The sequence below is a fragment of the Passer montanus genome, unplaced genomic scaffold (genome assembly GCF_014805655.1).
Source record: "Passer montanus isolate IOZ18808 unplaced genomic scaffold, ASM1480565v1 scaffold125, whole genome shotgun sequence".
Classification (NCBI taxonomy): domain Eukaryota; kingdom Metazoa; phylum Chordata; class Aves; order Passeriformes; family Passeridae; genus Passer; species Passer montanus.
The window spans coordinates 403,779-421,464 of NW_024359278.1; the positions used below are offsets into that span (position 1 = coordinate 403,779).

Below are 17,686 nucleotides of genomic sequence, written 5' to 3' on the forward strand. Positions count from 1 at the left end.
CCCCCCTCAGCAGTGCCTGTGAATTGCTAACCTTTTGTCTCCTGCTTTGTTGATCACATATAACAGAAGAGAAGGTGTGTTTGCAGGCTACCATTTCCTTTATTTAAATCTTCAGTAAATACGGAATTGTCTGTGTGGTCCAGAAAATGGTACTTCATCATTCAGTGCTGTAGTTTTTTCTGGTTTTTTGGGGTTATTTTTTTTTCTTTGTTTTTTTTTTTTTTTTAAGAGATAGTTTGCAAGGCTTTCAAGGGAGAAATTTATTTAATAAGTTAAGCCTTTTTAAAGGGAGTTGAGTCCTGTTGCTGTTTCCTGAGGGTGCTGGGCTAGTGTGGAAACAGGATCTTGCTCCATGTGCTTCTCAGTGGTCTTGCTGCCTTGTGCTTATTGTTTCCTGTCTCAGAGCACAGTCCTATGTTTGCAGTTACTTCAACTCTCTCTTACATGTGTTCCTGCAATCATCACACAATGAAGTCATTTCCCAGATTTTGCTACCCTCAGATTTTAAGTCCTGAATTGAATCTTGGACAGAAGTGTTAACTTTTAAATCAAATCATACTTGATTTGATTTTATTTTGATTGGGATTTTTTTTTGAAGCTTTGATTTTAGTTGTATCAGAGAGTAGAGGAAATGCAGATGATACTGAAGTTGGGTGTGTCTAAGGCTTCAGTATCCTAACCTGCAATCTGAATTGAGAATTTCTTTCCCAAGATACTGTTTTAATAGTAGCCAAATGTTCTGTGAACCTTAGAGAGTTGCCTGCTCCCCCTTCCATAATTTCAAGCAGAGGTACAAGGATGTTCAAATTAATTCATAATTAAGCAAGAGGTTGAAGGGGGAATTTCCTTGTGTCCCCGGATACACTCAAATTCTGTCCATAATAAAAAGGTAAAATTAATATATATTTGATATTTAGGCATTTAGACACTTCAGGGAGGTTTGTCTTCTCTTTATTATTCTATGTTAAAAAAAAAGGTTGTACCTAAATTTCTTAGTCATCTTTGTTGTTGCTCTCTGTGGTGGTTGTTGAATTGCTAAGTTAATTTGGTTAATAGATAATAATTTTAACTTCAAAAAACACAAACAAAACCAAACAACCAAAAGCAAAATAAAAAAAAGAAAAATACCAAAAAAGCCCTCAAAAATCAAATAAAACCACCCAGTTACTTGAGACCTTTCTGCCAGAGGACTCAGAAAATATATATACAAAAGGGGGAAAAAAAAAAACTTCCTGTAAAAGAACATAGAGCAAAAAAGTATTTATTGAATCAGAGGGGTACACTATTACATTTTTATGGAAGCAAGAAAAGTATCCAGCTGTTAAGAGAGCTATAAAAAAAAAGATACAGGTTAGCCACAGGTCTTAAAGTGCAGATATATGGGAGTGTGATTTCATCCTGTTTCGTCTAGAAGAGATGAAATGTTTGCAGCAGGTCAAATCTAAGAGTTTTGGGAAAAGCTTTACTATAATTCCTGTGTTTAATACTTTTGGGGTCAGAACAATATACAAACAAAATCACAGAACTGACCAGATTTTCTTGTTTTGGTCAAAAGTTGATCTATATTATATCCACAAATGCTGAAAGATGGTGATGTCAAATCCCGAGCTACTGGAAAGAATTAATCTTAATCATAATATTTCAATTTTTCAATTAAGTATTCCTCACAGAAAACCTGCTGTTGCTGTAATTAGTGGGAAAATAAATAGGAACTTCCTATGCATGCGCTTAAAATGAAAGCATCAGAATCAACAGGAATGGGTAAAGAGATTAGGATTGAGCATTTGTCATATTGTATCCTTCAACATATTCTTATAATCCATTGCTCACTTTGGCAAGGAAGGGGTGGCAAGTACTGCAGACAAAAATTCCATGTTATCAGACAAAAAGCAAAAAGCCTCCAGCAAGATGTAGTGTAGCTATTTTTTGTATATTGTGGGGATTATTGTTATTTTCAATATGAATAGCAGTTTATGGGGTCTGTAGTTACTTTGTAAAACAAATGTTGTTGACTGCAGTCAGGAGTAGGATGTGTGACATCTGCAAAGATTTATGAGGAACCAAGCCAAAGCGTCCCACTGCAAATTTGCTATACATTCATTCTTCCATGTCTGAACCATGAATTAATTTTGCTGCAAGCCAAAAGAAAGTTTTCGTGTTAACTTCTGGTAGAAAAGTGGAGTAGTTTTCATTTCGTTTCATTTATAATTAATCTTGACAGAAATGCAACATGGATTGAACTGTGTCTCATGGTGACGTCTTTGGAAGTGCAGTTTTATTTTAGACTGATAATTATAAGATCAGCCTAAGATAAGATAGGGATTGCAGAATACATGATTAGAACTGTACCATGTACTTAAGTGAGCCCTCTTTGAAGTATCAGTGTGCACTGGAATGCCAGCACTTCAAAGAATGCTCCAAAAAGCCGGGACTGTGGTTAGCTACCAAGGGGTTAATAAAGATCAAAGAAGAGCCTACATAAACTCATACATAAACAGAACTGTTTTTAAACTGGAGGTTAATAGCACCATGATCTAGGACAGCAACACCTTAAAGGTGGGCTTGTCTTCTCTGACATGGTGCTTTATAATGCATAAAGGGAGACTGAAACATTTATAGTTGACATTTTTTCTGAATTGCTTTTTAAATGAGGAATTCAAAGCTTGTCAGTGCAGAAAAGAGTCTCTGTGATATCTGAAATTGGCATTGTTCTTCTGGTTTTGTTTGCATGATAGTTAGGTGGGAATGGGTTTTTGATATGATTCCATGAAAACACAGAAATTAGCAGTCCTGGGCTAGAAGTTGTAGCTGAGGTGCCTAATGGGTGAGACAAAGGGATAATCTCCTATTTACTGTATAGAAGCATACTAACTGCATTTCTACTGGTTTTTAAAATGCAAAATTTAGGAATTGCAGATCTGTGCTGTTTGTACTGTCGTGTTTATATGGGGAAATATAAACATGTTTAAATTTGTATGTTTATGTATCTTAACATATGAAACATATGTTTCAGCAGGCTTCCCCTGCTGATGTTCCCTTCATCTCCTCTACACTGGAAGCACCTGAGGTTTAAACTGTACAAAGGTGCCCTACAACTGTGCTGAGTCCTCAGAGTTCTGTGCTAAGTCCATGCACTTGTTGTGCCTGAAGTTCATAGCCTGCTTTTCACATCTCTTTCTTCTGAAAGACTCGGAGAAGAATGACTCTGCTCTCTCTTCAGCAAACCCAGGAAAATCCCCCCTCCACATGCACCTTTTGATAAAATTGAAGCACAGATAAAGGCAAAGGTCCTTTTACAAAAAAAAAAAAATCCTTTACAGACAAAGCCAAATGTTTTCTTGGAGGAGGGTTAGAAGTAAATAGACTATACTGATTTAATGGATTACATTAGTGTTTCTCATAACTGATATTATGCCAAAGAAGTTGTACTCAGTGGCCTTGGGCCTTTGATATAACCAGTTCCTGTTACTGCAACAGTAACTGTGGCAGAGATTAAGAGCCTGCCTGCACATGAGATTTTTTTTCTTAAGGATTCCCAGTCTTTTCTATTTGTAGAAGTCTGTATCCTGAAACTATGGAATATGAATGACTATGTTTGGGGCAAATGAAGATAACATGAAAAGGCAGAGACTCTGTTAATATTAGAGTGTGATTACATGAGTCTTTGATATTCTTCCTCGTCCTTTCCTTCCTTTCTTTCACCTGCACATCTCTTTCCCTTATTTTTTGTCACATAATTGCTGGTGAGGCTGCAGGGTGAACAGGTCACTGGTACAAAATGGGATAAAAATAGTGAAGCCTAATAATCCCAGCTGGTTACTGTGATTTGGTTTAGAGTGGTCACACAAATGCTTGTGTGAATGCAGCTCAGAGCGAGAGAGAGAGCTGAACTGCAACAGGTTGTGCCATTGAAGAAAGTATAGGAAATGTAGGCAGCATTTCCAAAAATCTCAGTGCACTTATCAGGACTTTATTAATCTTTCATGTCCTGAAGTAGATACATTATCAGTGAAGTGCTATGAATTACACACAGAATGTAGCTGGCTGAGTAATATTTTAGCTGCAACTTTGACTTTTAATACTAATCAAATTTTTTCCTGTTTGCTTTGGTAGTACGGGCAAAGTGGGAATCAGATCAGGAACCTGATTTACAGAAAAAGTAATTTTCCCTACTGCATCAGTACTCTGATTTGCCATGTGGCAAACAGTTGTGCATGGGATCTCTGCATGAAATGGGAAACTTGGTAGTGCTGCTGAGAACTTACCTGTTAACCTTACCAGCATTTGCTTTGCCATCATCAAGGTCAATGTTTTATCTTCCAAAGTGTGTTATATATTTTTTTATTATGTTACAGGCTAGGAATATATCTGTATGTGTACAAAACATTTTTTAGATAAATATTTATTGACATGTTGGCTACTTGTATGCTTATTGTGTGCTCTGGTGTAACTTGGTTTTTTAGATTAAAAACAAATATTTTCACAGTTTATGAAAGCTCATTGAATTGCTTCAGGAAATGTTTCACTTGTTTTCTGAAATTACCTTTTATCAAGTCAGTTAGTGGAATATACCTTGCATTTTACTATTATATACAAAATATGAGAGATTTTAGTTAGTATTCTGGACATCCAGCTGAATGCCATGGAAATACAATGGATTTCAATTTGCAAGATCAGGCAGCCTCTTACATTACAAGATGCCCTGCAGTCTGCTGGAGATACTCCACCAAAGGTTTTGCAGTATTTTCCAGAACTTCAGCACTTTTACCTTCAGACTGACAATCAAATCAATGCTGAGAGATGAGCAGATTGGGGGCAGCCCTGCCCAGAAGGACTTGGAGGTGCTGGTGGATAAGAGGCTGAACGCGACCCAGCAGTGTGCACTCTCAGCCCAGAAAGCCAAACGTGTCCTGGGCTGCATCCAAAGCACTGTGGGCAGCAGGGAAAGAAAGGGATTGTGCCCCTCTGCTCTGCTCTGGTGAGAGCCCACCTGCAGTGCTGCATCCAGCTCTGGGGTCCTCAACATGGACCTGGTTGGAGTGAGTCCAGAGTGCCAAGAAGATGATCAGAAGGCTGGAGCACCTCTCCTGTGAGGAAAGGCTGAGAGAGTTGAGTCTGTTCAGCCTGGAGAAGGGAAGGCTCCAGGGAGACCTTACAGCACATTCCAGTACCTAAAGAGACTACAAGAAAGATGAAGGGGGACTTTCTGCAAGAAGATGGAGTGACAGGACAAGGGTAGATGGCTTCACATTTAGAGGGCAGGTATAGGTTAGATATTGACAGGAAGTTCTTCACAGTGGGGGTGGTGAGGCACTGGCACAGGTTGCCTGGGGAAGTTGTGGATGCCCCATCCCAGGAAGTGGTCGAAGCCAGGTTGGATGGGGCCCTGAACAACCTGGTCTAGTGGAAGGTGTCCCTCTTCGGGGCAGGGAGTTTGGAACTGGATGATCCTTAGGGTCCCTTCCAGCCCAAACAGTTCTGTGATTCTGTGATTCAAATGCAAATGCTTATTGTTCGGGTTTTTGTAGGTTTGGTTTTGTTTTTTGGCTTTTTTGAGAAAAATATTTGTGTCTATTGCAGAAGATGTCTGGTTTGAGTTCTTGAAACATTTTACATGGAAGCAAAAGATATCTAGTTGTAGACCAAGAAGTGTTCCTGAGCAGTGTTAAAATAATCTGGCTTATTTTTCCTTTAAAGTTGGACACCACTGTCTGTGCTCTTAGATTGCTTTTTTGTGTAATTTAGAAAGAATACCTGATATTCTGAATTTGATGAGCCATTGCAACCAAAGTGTGTAATAAATTATGACCAGAAGATGGAGTAGACATGTAGTTGGTGATGATGAAATCATGGAACTGGCCTTCTTTTAGACTTCCTTTCAGATCTGTACTGTTGCTCCTGATCCATGGTGTGGTGTTGCCACTCTGTTTTTTGGCTGTCTATGAAACAAATTTAGCCTAAGTCTCAGTGTTTGAGCATCTACGCCTTAGGAATTGTCATCACTGATTGATTGCCTTGCTGTTGGTCCTAGTGAAGAGACTAAGGATTGATTAGGTTTGGAGATTGACTCATCTGCTTAACTCTCCAGTTAGAGTTCTGACAAGGAGTGTGTAATCTCAAAATTTATCTAGGTATCTTCACACAGGCTTCTCTGTTTTTAAGTTCGTTGTGATTGCCTTTTGTGGAAGTGGATTTTCTTGCCTTAAGCTTAAAAAGCCTTCTAGATGAAAGACGTCTTTTAGAGCTCCAGCCATCTTCTGTCTCTGAAGATTTCTGTAACACTGTGCTCTTTTGCCTTTCTTTGTTTCTCTTTTCGGTTCTGTATTTGTTTATTTACTACTTCACTCATCTGAGGGTCTGAGTGGGGGCTTCTGTGGCGTGCTGAAATCCATTCTCACTTAACTGGTAGCTTGAGTGCAACCCTAAGCCCTCTCAAAATGTTGCTTTTGTAGGTTTGCATTTTCTTTCCTCTTCCCTACCTCACACAGTCCCTTTACAACCCACACTGGTGTCTTGAGTGTTTCTTTTCTGGGATGGCAGAATATCTCAAAATACACAGTGGGGTAAGACATTACAAGAAGTAATTCTTTAGCAATTGCATTATCCTCTCATTGTTGTCTGGTGTGATTTATATTCAGTTTAAATCTATAAGGGTATGAGGACTAATAGGTAGTTTCCAAGTCTAAAATACCTTTGCTATGACACCATAACAAAACTAGTACTGCAGTTGGTTGGTATGTTTTCTCTCCAATTGTCCTAATCTTTGAAACTAGTAGGAAATACAGGTCTCTTGTTCTGATGGTGGAGATAAATGAGCATTTAGACTTCTCCTCATTGCCCACAGTGAAGTGACTTATTTTTTTCATGCCACAAAATCCTGAGGGAACAGGTTATATTGGTCATTTTAAATTTGATCTCATCTCTGTACAATTTTAACAATGAAGTTAGGTGCGTGGGAATGAGACGAAGGTTTTCTCTCAATTCTGAGTGCATAACCTGGTAATTTGGGAAACTGTTGGAAAAATGAAACAAGGTAATGGTTATGCTATTTGAATAAAACACTTAATATAAAAGCTTTGTTTCGATTCAGTCAATATTGTTACTAAGGAACCACTAATTACCATGTATCATGTTGGAGGGGGCCCTGACAAATCCATGCAAATCATATGATTTATAATTCATAAATCCCTGATCCCCTGAGTGATGTTGCTCTTGCATTTAGACTAATTGAGTACTTACGTTCATCGATCCAGTCCATATAGCACCTTTAGTCCATATGGCAGCCTTTCCTGCAGGGCCAGGAACTCCTGTTGTCAAACGTCCCCTGTAGTTTCCCTAAAATCTGCCTCCTTGGCCCTTTGCTTCACAGTCCTTCAGTCTGCCAGCAGTCAGTTCTGCCCAAATCAGAGCAATATTTCTGTCTGTCCCCCCCTGGTGCAGAGGTACAAAGCATGGTACAGCATTGCCTTTTGGGGATGGGATTGCGGTGGTTAATTGCTCTTACTAGTAGGGCAGTGTGCTGGATTAGCTGTGTGGTGTACTGGTTTATATTGGTTCAAAAATGCATTTTTCCCAGTAGCTGCTCTCAAAAATGGCTCACTTGTAACAATTAGTCAACACAGGTGTTTATTTTTGGCTTTGCAGGGTTTTGTTGGATGTTTTTATATGTGTGAAGAGTAGATAATTTTTTTTCCCCCTCATAATGCAGTGGTTGCCAATACTTACAAATACTGAAATACACGGTCTAATAGTGGTTGTGTAGTTGTGTGAGAATAATCAGTGCACCACTGAAGGAGATAGAATCCTATGCAAATTTCATGTGCAGAACTGAAAATAAAAGCAAGGGATTAAAGATATATTATGTTTCAGGATAATATTTCATGCCTGATCATTGTTACCTATTTTCCTAATAATTTTAGCATAGTTTTGTAATGTGCTATAATTGTAATTGTTATCCAGAAGAATGGCATCACTTAATTCTATCAAAGCTGTGGTGAGGTAGATGAATGACAAATTAATAATTTACCATCTTTGCATAATACTGCAGCCCAGAACACCAGAAGGATTGATGGCAGAAGAGGTTAACAAATTTTAGCGACTTCCATTAGCTTTTCATTGTCATATGTTTGTGGTGCCGACTGAAATAAGCTTTGTAGGAGATCCCAGTGCAGGGAACTAATTACTCGTGCCGATTGCCACCCTGATGAATAGACCCTCATTGTATCATTCCCCTGAAGACGAGGAGCAGGCTGTGATTCACGACTGCATCCTGGCTGATATTTGATAATAATTTTAACAGATAAATGTAGGAAGGCAGAATGATGAAGTGCCTATCCATGCTCTACGACTATCAAAGGCATGCACATAGCCAGCTGTGTTCTGCTTTTTTTCTGTAATCACTAATGGAGAATTTTAAGTTATTAATCGACCTTTGAATAAACCCATATCTTCCTGTATATTGTAGTTTTTCTTTGGTTAATTATTCCAAAATCATTGGGTCTTATAATCAGAGCAGCCCAATTTTAGCGTGACTGTAATGCAGACAAGTGTGGAAATAAGATACTGGGGAATTTGATTCCAATACTTCAGTGTTTTTCTGAAATTAAGCAATTAGGAAGATGAAGACTAGCACTGCCTTTTCTTTGGCGTTGGAAATAGGCATCGAATTTTAATGAAGACTGCAAAGACAGCCTCCATTTTGATAAAATTATTTTCCGTCAGAATTTTTAATATCTACAAATCATGTTTGAGAGTAGTGTTATACAAATCATTACTACATTTGTTTGAAATCTTTATTTACCTTAAATAAAACTAATTTCTGCCTTTGAACCTCAGAACTACGAATGTAGATAGCAAGTGTTTTTAACATTGTGATCTGTGAATTAGTTGTGCCTATTCATTTGTCAGTGTTGACAGGTATACTTTCTTTTAGCTCCTGGATCAGAAATGGAATATATATATATATATATATGTATTTTCATCTATTTATTTAATACTGGCCCTGTAAACAAAGTCCATGTTTTTTAGTCTGAATGTACACATTTTCAGGGTATCGTGGCTATTCTATGCCTCAGGTATTTTCTGTTTGTTTATTTGCCATAACTGATATTGGCATTTTCTGTACATTCTCTGGGCTAAAATGCTGTTTTACAGTGGCATTCATTCATGATCATCTAAACAGATAGTAACTGGCATTTATATATGACCGTATTAAAAAGATCTATATTTGGAGCATCTGTATTTGAATTTAAATATTCTATATTTATGCTATATTTGGAGCATAAAATGGAAAATAATGAATTTGGTATAACCTTTTCTAGATGTAATTTTTAAAAGTATGCTTTCTATGTAGCAAGTATTACACATCATAACATGTAGTTTTTAATTAAATGTAAAAACACAACTACATAAACCAGAAATGCAATCTGATTTGCTCGAAAATAGATTGCTGTTTCACTCTCCTGGAATGGTTTATTTAAAAACAGTAAATGGAAAAGAAATGCATTTTCTCGTGTTGTTCTAAGCCTCAGGGGCTAAATGTAATGAATATTTTAAGAGATTATTTTAATTAAATTCCTGCACATCTAAACAGAGTAATATTTTATTATCACATACATAACCATGTAACTGAGGTATTCATTAAAGTTAACACTTTCTGGACCAAGAATTCATGGCATGATTTACTGACCTTGTGCAAAAAGGCACAAATTAGGAAGAAAAATGAAGGGGGACAGACTTTGATTAATATAGGTAATGCTATACCATATTTATAATAGCCTTTTCCCTATTCTGGTTTATAAATGCAGTCACTGAGAAAGGTGCCCTGCTGAGGCTGAAATGAGGCTGAAATCGGAGCACATGCCACTAGAGTGTGGGGAAACTGATCACACTGTCAGCAATTCATTTCAAAATGATGTATTTAGTGCTCATTTCACCTTCCAAGAAAAAAGGGAAAGGAGTTCCTTAGACTGGAAGGTGATATTGTTATTTTCAAGGACATACCTAAGTAAAAGATTGCAGAAAGGGGGGGAGGTTAGGAAAAAAAAGGCGAAAGCAGCGCAAACAAGGAGAGCTTTATGCAGAAATTCAGCGCTACCATGCTGGTTGATAATTGCTAACATATGTGGCTCCTCTGTTTCATTGTAGTCGTCCTCGTGAGTTCTGGCGCCTCGACTACTGGGAAGATGACTTGCGGCGCCGGCGACGATTTGTGCGTAACCCCCTCGGATCGACACATCCCGAAGCGACGCTCAGGGCAGCCGGAGAGCATGGTCAGTGTGCAGTCTGCCTCCTGCCACCAGCAGCAGGTTACAGTAGCTGGTGGGAGAGGCTGGGCCTTCGTCCTTGTGGGGTGCTGGTAAATGGTCCCAGAGCAAAGGCTTTTGGCGTTGCGTTTCGGTGTGTTTTCCATGGAGATAACCCGGCCCTTCCTTCACGGCAGCAGCGCTGGGGTTTGCTGAGCCCCTTCTTCCCGCCTCAGCTGGGCTGGGTGCTGCACACCTTGCATACAACAATTGCAGTCCTCACTAGGCAGAAGGAGAGTGGATGCAATTTTGCCATTAATCCCTGGACAGACTTCCATATAAATTACCTGCTTATACTTTAGTAACTTCAGAAGAATTTTTCCTGTTCAAAATCCACACCAATTATTTCAGTTAACACTGAAATATAACACAGTTATATCTGCTTATTATTGCAGATATGTTAAAAGAGAAATAACACTTCTACAAGCTAAACTGTATCTTTGCTTAAGTCCTCAAGCTTTTCTGCAAGAATTTGATATGGAATAAAGAGTAGCAAATGCTGACGTGCAAAGTATTGTTCAAGCAGCAAAATGGTAATAATCATTTCTACCTGGTGATTTTAAGGAGATTACTTTTTTTTTACAGTTGTTACTCCTCATTTCATAACCTGGGATCAGTCCAATGTAAGATGCTACGTCCATTCTAGAGGGGAATGTATTTACCAAACTGATACAGTAGTCAGTTTGAGAATTCTATAATAAATCAAAATATAAACAAGCAAAAACAACCACACCCAAAGCCAGTGAACTCTGGGGTTTAATTCAAATTTTTTTGTCTTTGCTATCTAATGAGGGTACACTGGTAAGGTAGAAAAGTCTTGTACTTAAAAGTAATTTGCTTATAATTAATGCTGAGTATCCTTCACCTTGAAGGCACAAGTCATGGAGCAAATAATCTAAATTTAGGGGTTTTTGTTTTTTTCTTTTTTTTTCTTTATTAGCTTGCAAATTACTGAATACATACATGCATACATATGCCCACACAAATTGTGTGTGGGGATGCAGTTTATGCTAATTTTAGATTGTTAAGAGTGTTGTATGAATGTAGAAGAACATCACTGTCATAAAGTTGGTTTCTGTCAGGCATCTTAACCTCTTGCACTCAGCCTTAAAGAGCCATTTCTGGGAGAAAATGTCCACAATATGTCAGCTGATATCATGCCAAATGTGACATCACTCCTCTGAAATGAATGACCATACAGAGAATAGTCAATAAAGTGATCTGAAAGCAATGTTTGTAGAGCCCTACATCTTTGACTATAGAAAGAAGAACAAGATGTAGAATTAATTAACCCACTTTTTGCTTTGGGGGTTGTTGTTTTTAATACGATGTGTTGTTCCTATACATGGATTGTAGGGCATTAGGGTTTTATCTGTATAAAACTCCATGGATGAACAAAAACTCCCCCCCTTTTAATATTATGTGTACTTTAAGTTAAATAGATCTTGTTGAAGTTTAATGTATTCCAGGTGTATTTTCATATTTAATCTTTATGCTGTTTATCAAAATTTTTAAAATATCTTTATTTTTACTGAAAAATATTTAGAGCCACCATTTAAATGTGTAACTAATTCTTCCACAAGTAAAGACACAGTAATGCAATTATTCATATTTCATACTAATGTGATATTTTCACTAATCCATGCTATATTTCAAGGGCTGTGGTTTATAAGCACTTTGTAATTGACAGGACAACAATTTTTGTCAATACAAAGGAAGAATTAATAAAAGCAGCCCTATTTCAGAAGTAGCTAATAAGCATATCAGATAACTAACTCTGGTAATTTAAATAGTCATAATTGTTTTCTATCGGCCTTTCTATTCAGATTTTGACATCCTTAACAGTCTTCTATTTTGTTTAATTTCCTGATGTTTTATTCTGAATTTTCATACTGCCTTTGTTATCTGTAGTACTATTGTTTCTTTATCCAGTGAATAGTTTAGTTTACCCTAAGTTATTATTTAATGTGACTTCTGAAATTATAGATAGTTGTTATCTGCCTGTGTGTACACAAACAACTGTCTTTTTTCAAGGACTTCCTCTAGCAAGGTTTAAAATCTATGACTGAAGTACAAATTCAAGTTCTACTGGAAACTATATACAATGTATAGGGGTGCAGAGATAGTTGGGATTTTTACTGTTTCATTTTGGATTTGGCTTTCTTGGTGTGTTGTTTTTAGTTTGGGTATTATTTTCTTGAGTTTTAGAAGGTACAGTTGTCAAAAAGATCAGTTGGAGTGACCATTTGATCAATTTCGTTCTGTATTGTTTTTATAAACTTCTAATATTAACCAATTTCATATCAGAAATTCCAATTGTTCTCAGATTTTTGGAACCAGACTTCCATGATGTAGATATACCTAGGATTTGCAGAGTATTTGCTCCAGTATGTTATGATTTCATATCAATAATTTTTCATTAATTATTCAATTTCAATTAATTTTACATGCCTCTGAAGCAAAAGCATTTTTAGATAATGTATAAAAGGTTCCCTACTGCCTATTTAAGTGTTTTTCAAGATATCACAGACCAAAACCTGAAATCAGACATAAGGGATTTTGCCAAAAGGGAGGCAGGGGAAAATAATGCATAAATAATGGAACAGTGCAAGCAGTAACCATGCTTGATAACATGGATTTTAGCTCACTTTCATTAGAAGGTACACATTATCAACTGCTTGGTGGTTTACAAATACAACTGGATGTGTTCTCCACCCCAGAGAACTCACAGTGTAGGAATCGTCACAATTTGCTACTGTTAAAATGATTCAGAAACAATTGGAAGCCTAGATATTGTTCAGTAAAACCTAGAGAGGACAACAACAATCAGCTCTGTTGCAGCCTAGTTATGTGTCTTAGGAGCAAGAACCAATCTTTTCCAAGGATTGATTTGATTTGAAGGAGAACCTCTGGTGCAGAGGTGGCAGAATAAATACCTGAAGACTAATGTTCTCTGTTCAGACAATCAATACCAGCCCCATGACTATACTTCTGGCTACCTTCTAGTTAAAAACAAATTTTTTAATTCTGACAATTTAATTGCCATTCCCAAGTTCACATTAACTTGCTTGGGAAAAAAAGGCTTTAGGTAATTTTTCAAAGGGAAAAGGGGGGAAAAAAAAAGGATCCTTCCAAACTGGCTATTTATAAAAGTCAGTCTAATGGTGTATTGTGGGGAAAAGAAAGGTGAAGGTGCTGTGGTAGAAAGTTTGGGAGGGAAGGAGTTAACTCTTCTCTATTCTTCCTGTCACCTCACTGCATAGAAATGGAACCAAAATCGTATAAATGTGGAAAAAAAGAAAAAAGAGTAAACCTGCTGCTATTTTGAAATTGACCCCAAGATGCAATATTTGTGAGGGAATATTTGACAGCTGTAAAATACTTTATCAAGCTTTTTAACAAGTGATTTATTGGGGTTTTTAATTGATGTGTGTTAAAAATTTGAGGGCGGGGGATTAAAACAGTCTGTAGCATTTCCATGGAGACAATAGGTGGAGTTCAGGGCTCTCTGGCTGCAAGGGACCAGCAGGTGATCATCTCCAGCATTGTAGTCAACTGGTTTGTTTGCTTTACCTCAGATAGAAAGATAATATTTTAAAAACTTGGTTTGAAAATTATTGGTTTTATCCACTATTATGTTTTTAAAGAAGTAGGGAGAGTAGAGGGAAGCTTCTGGGAGCCCTTTGTGAAAAAAAAAAAGATACATAGTAAAGGGTTTTTTTAATGCACCTTTTCCTTCAGTCACTTTTCCTGGTATAATTACCAGTTAAAAAAAAAAAAAGAAAAGAAAAGAAAAAAGAAGTTGTGTGCTAGCAGACTGTTGTGTTCAGAGCAATATGTAGGCCATGCCTGGAGATCTTGATCTTGGAAAGGTGTGTGGGAGTTTGTGCTTAGAGCTGCAGGGTTGGAGGCAGAGGGTCTGGTCACACCAGCATAGGCAGGTCTGGCAGAGTGGTTAGAGAAGGCAGAGCAGGGTTTGTGACCTGAAATATGAAATCCAGTGTAATATAGCTCTGTGCTTATGTGGGATTGCATTTTGTCACATGATGTCATGCTCCATCATACATCTCTCTAACCAGTAAATATATAAAGAGAACTAGACCATGGCCTACCTACACCAGTGCATTTATCTACAGAGGAATAGGTGAATCCGTGTGGAATATATTCTGTCCTGTGCAGATACACATGTAAGCATGAGAGTGTTGGTTGCAGATGTAGTGCTTTGTGCACACCAGCACATAAAAGGCAGATTTGCTTTATTCACATCAGTACAGAAAAAGCAGATTCTGGTTCAGAGTGTGATGTCTCACTGCCTTCCAGCAGTATTGCCTTCCACTAGCTGGTGTCTGCAGGTGTGTAGAGAGACATCTTCCTGTGCCTATGTTTAAGCTGTGTTTAACTTTATGTTTCATTCATGTCAGGAAATACTGGTGGCTAACATCGTATGCAAAGAGATGACAAAAGTTTCCACAAATGGACTGAAATAATTCAGGTTTTAAAATCTCTTATTGAAAAAGGCACATACATAAGATGTATGGTTTTGAATCAGCAGAATATCTGTAGCTGGGGAAAGAATTAAAATCTCAGTAAGTGAAAAAGATAGGGCAATATTTCTGTTATCCAGTCAACTTTGCTTTGGAAGCTGCTGTACTGATTTTATTTTTTCTTAAAGACTGAAGGACATAGTAACATTTTAGACAAGTTGTATTTAGTATAAAAGTATTAATCTTTGATCTTGGCTCTGAATTCAATCTTAAATAAGAATAGGTGGAGAGCTGGTTTGAAATCAGCATTTTCAGTATAGCATAGATTCTAGGAGAGGAAGCAAAAAATGGCAGGTATGTACAGTGCAGATGAAGTTTTTGAAACAACAAATATAGTTTGCCTGCATTAAAAGAAAAAAAATCAAAAAGGAAAAGAAAGAAAATAATTTATTATCTTGGACTTCATCTTGAGGTGGTTTTGTTCTATTTTACTTTTTTTGATCTTCAAGAGAGCGCTGGTAAGGCAGTGACTAAGTGCATGTGGTGTGTGTTAGTACACTGATGGTAATTTTACTGCTGCTAACTGAAAATCCTCAAGGGGGAGTTAATTACAGGAAAACCTTCCTAAATATCAGCTGCATATTTTCCATGACAAGGAGGTTTTTCAACTCACATTGAACAACTCCAGAATCTGAGTTATCATTATTTACATGAGCTTTTTTTGCAAGAAAGTACAATTTGTGTTTGTACAATGCAGTTAAAGCTTTGCAGTAATTTTTTAAGGTTTTCTTACAAGCGACAGCTATTGCTAGGGCAAAAGGAGCATGTGTAAATTGCATTTTGTTTTGTATGGCAAGATACATTTCCTTTTATTTCTGTTTTTGTTTGGTTGGTTTGAGGTAAAGGTTTGTGTTTGCTTTTTGTTGTTGTGGTTGTTTGGATTTTTTTTTTTTTTGTGAGGTCAAGGCCTAAACCAAAACCAGTATTTGGTCATTTGGAATTTGTTGTTGTGATGGGATTTTTGTAGTTTGGGTTTTGGTCTTTTTTTTTTTCTTCTTCTTTTTATTTTCTTTTTTCTTTCTGGTGAGCACACTTGAATTTTTACTTTTTCACTGAACTGAAAAGTTTTTATTATTTGCAATTTATGTGCATATATTTACTTACACAATTTAAACTTTATGTATTGCCACAGGGGAGTCGCTGCCTTCTGTAAATGTTTGCAGATTAGCATATTTTTAGAGGGAGCCCGTGGAACTTCAAATCAAATGTGGCAGCAATCAGAGCGAGCAGTCACCAGCGTGTTGAAGTTAGTTGGTCCTGATGTGTTTGGTGAATGTTTTTCAAACACGGCTGTGCCATGGGTATTCTCAGTGTATCTTTTAAGAAACAGTATTTTCATTTTCAACTTTAAAAAAAGTCCGAAGAAACAAACAAACAAAAAAACCCCAAAAACCCCGGACACATACACTGCTGTGTTTTGGCATTACCACAGAAAAACTTAGGTGTGGAGGGAGTAATTACCTTTTTATTTACCTTTTTTCTACTATTTTCTTTTCTTTTTTTTTTTCTTTTTTTTTTCTTTTCTCTCCTTTTATTTTTTCCCCTTTTCTGTTGCTGCTTTGAGGCAGTGATTTAAATAGAACAGATTTCGAGCGGCAGTGTCGGGGGGCGGTGGGAGCGCTCCCGGGGCGGGAATGTCGCCGCCCGGGCACGGCAGGGACACTTAGCGGCCCGGAACACCGATCCAAGCGTGCTTGGCCACCTCCCTTCCATCCCGAAAACCCCGGCGTGAGCCCAGCAGTGCCCCGTGGGAGGCGGGATGGCTGTGTCCCCTGGAAGCAGGTGCAGGCTGTTCTCCGCTCCCATCCCGGGGCAGATCCGCCGCCTCGCACGGAGGGCTGGGGGCTTTTCTGCCTCCCGAGCTCGGCGGGACGCGGGGCGGCAGCGCCCTCCGCCTTGTCCCCGCTCCCGGGCTGTCCCCGCTGCCCCGGGCGGGTCCCGCCGCTCCCGGCCCCGTCCTGCTCCTCCTGGTCCCGGTGTCGCTCGGCTGGAGCGTGGGTTTGGGGGTCAGGGTGACACATCGGGCGTCGGGACCCTCCTCCAGCTCGGCTTTCCCAAGGAAGGCTGCAGGGGAAGGGAGTCTGCTGTATCCCTGTCCCCTCTGGCATGAACACTTGAAATAGAGTTGAACGTTGCAGAGAGCACTGGATAATTTTGAGCAAGCTTAATAGGATTAAAACTAGATGTGTCCTAACATTAGAGGATTAAGACAGGTACTTCCCACAGCTAGTCCTAGGCAGTTTTCTTCCTGGACTTACATTTAAAAAGTAAATTACACTCCTATGTCACTGAGACCTGACAGACAGCACTGTGTCTCATTTCAGCTCCCGATGAGGATATACTTGTCAAAGGAAAGCAGTCCATCAAGAGTCAAGTTTTAGGAAACCAGAACTCAGAAAGCGAGATTCTCTTGGAAGGTGATGATGATATCATGTCATTCATGGAGGAAAGAGAAGCAGAGAACTTGACAGGTAACGTCACCTATCTCATTTTCTGCTCACCTTCTTCACTGTTGAAGTTCTGATCTCCCCATCTCTGCAGTGAATCATGGTTTGGGATGCACACTGATAATTAATAACTTCCCATTTGGGATGCACACTGATAATTAACACACTTCCCATAACTGGATCATTAAGATAATTTCCTGTTCACCTCAGATACTGAAGAGTTCTATTTGAGAAGAGTTGTGTGTTTTCTTTCTGTGCCTTTTTGCTTCTGCAGTAGATACCTATTCTAGAAAACCGTCCTTACAGAAAATAGCTCTACCTTGAAAAGGCCTTCTTTTGTTTTCTTGACTTCATTCCACTCAAATCATCAGATTTAGTGGGACAATTAGGC

The 17,686-nt window shown here is 38.3% G+C and overlaps 1 protein-coding gene across 4 annotated transcripts in view; it reads left to right on the forward strand.

Moving 5' to 3' along the window:
• Positions 1 to 17,686, forward strand: part of LRBA (LPS responsive beige-like anchor protein) — a 367,482-nt gene that overhangs the window by 181,196 nt on the left and 168,600 nt on the right. For all 4 annotated transcript variants that reach the window (XM_039698441.1, XM_039698442.1, XM_039698444.1 and 1 more), the window contains exons 38-39: positions 10,147 to 10,271; positions 17,173 to 17,319. In XM_039698441.1, the coding sequence (XP_039554375.1) occupies positions 10,147 to 10,271; positions 17,173 to 17,319 (272 nt within the window). The remainder of the gene's footprint in view (positions 1 to 10,146; positions 10,272 to 17,172; positions 17,320 to 17,686) is intronic.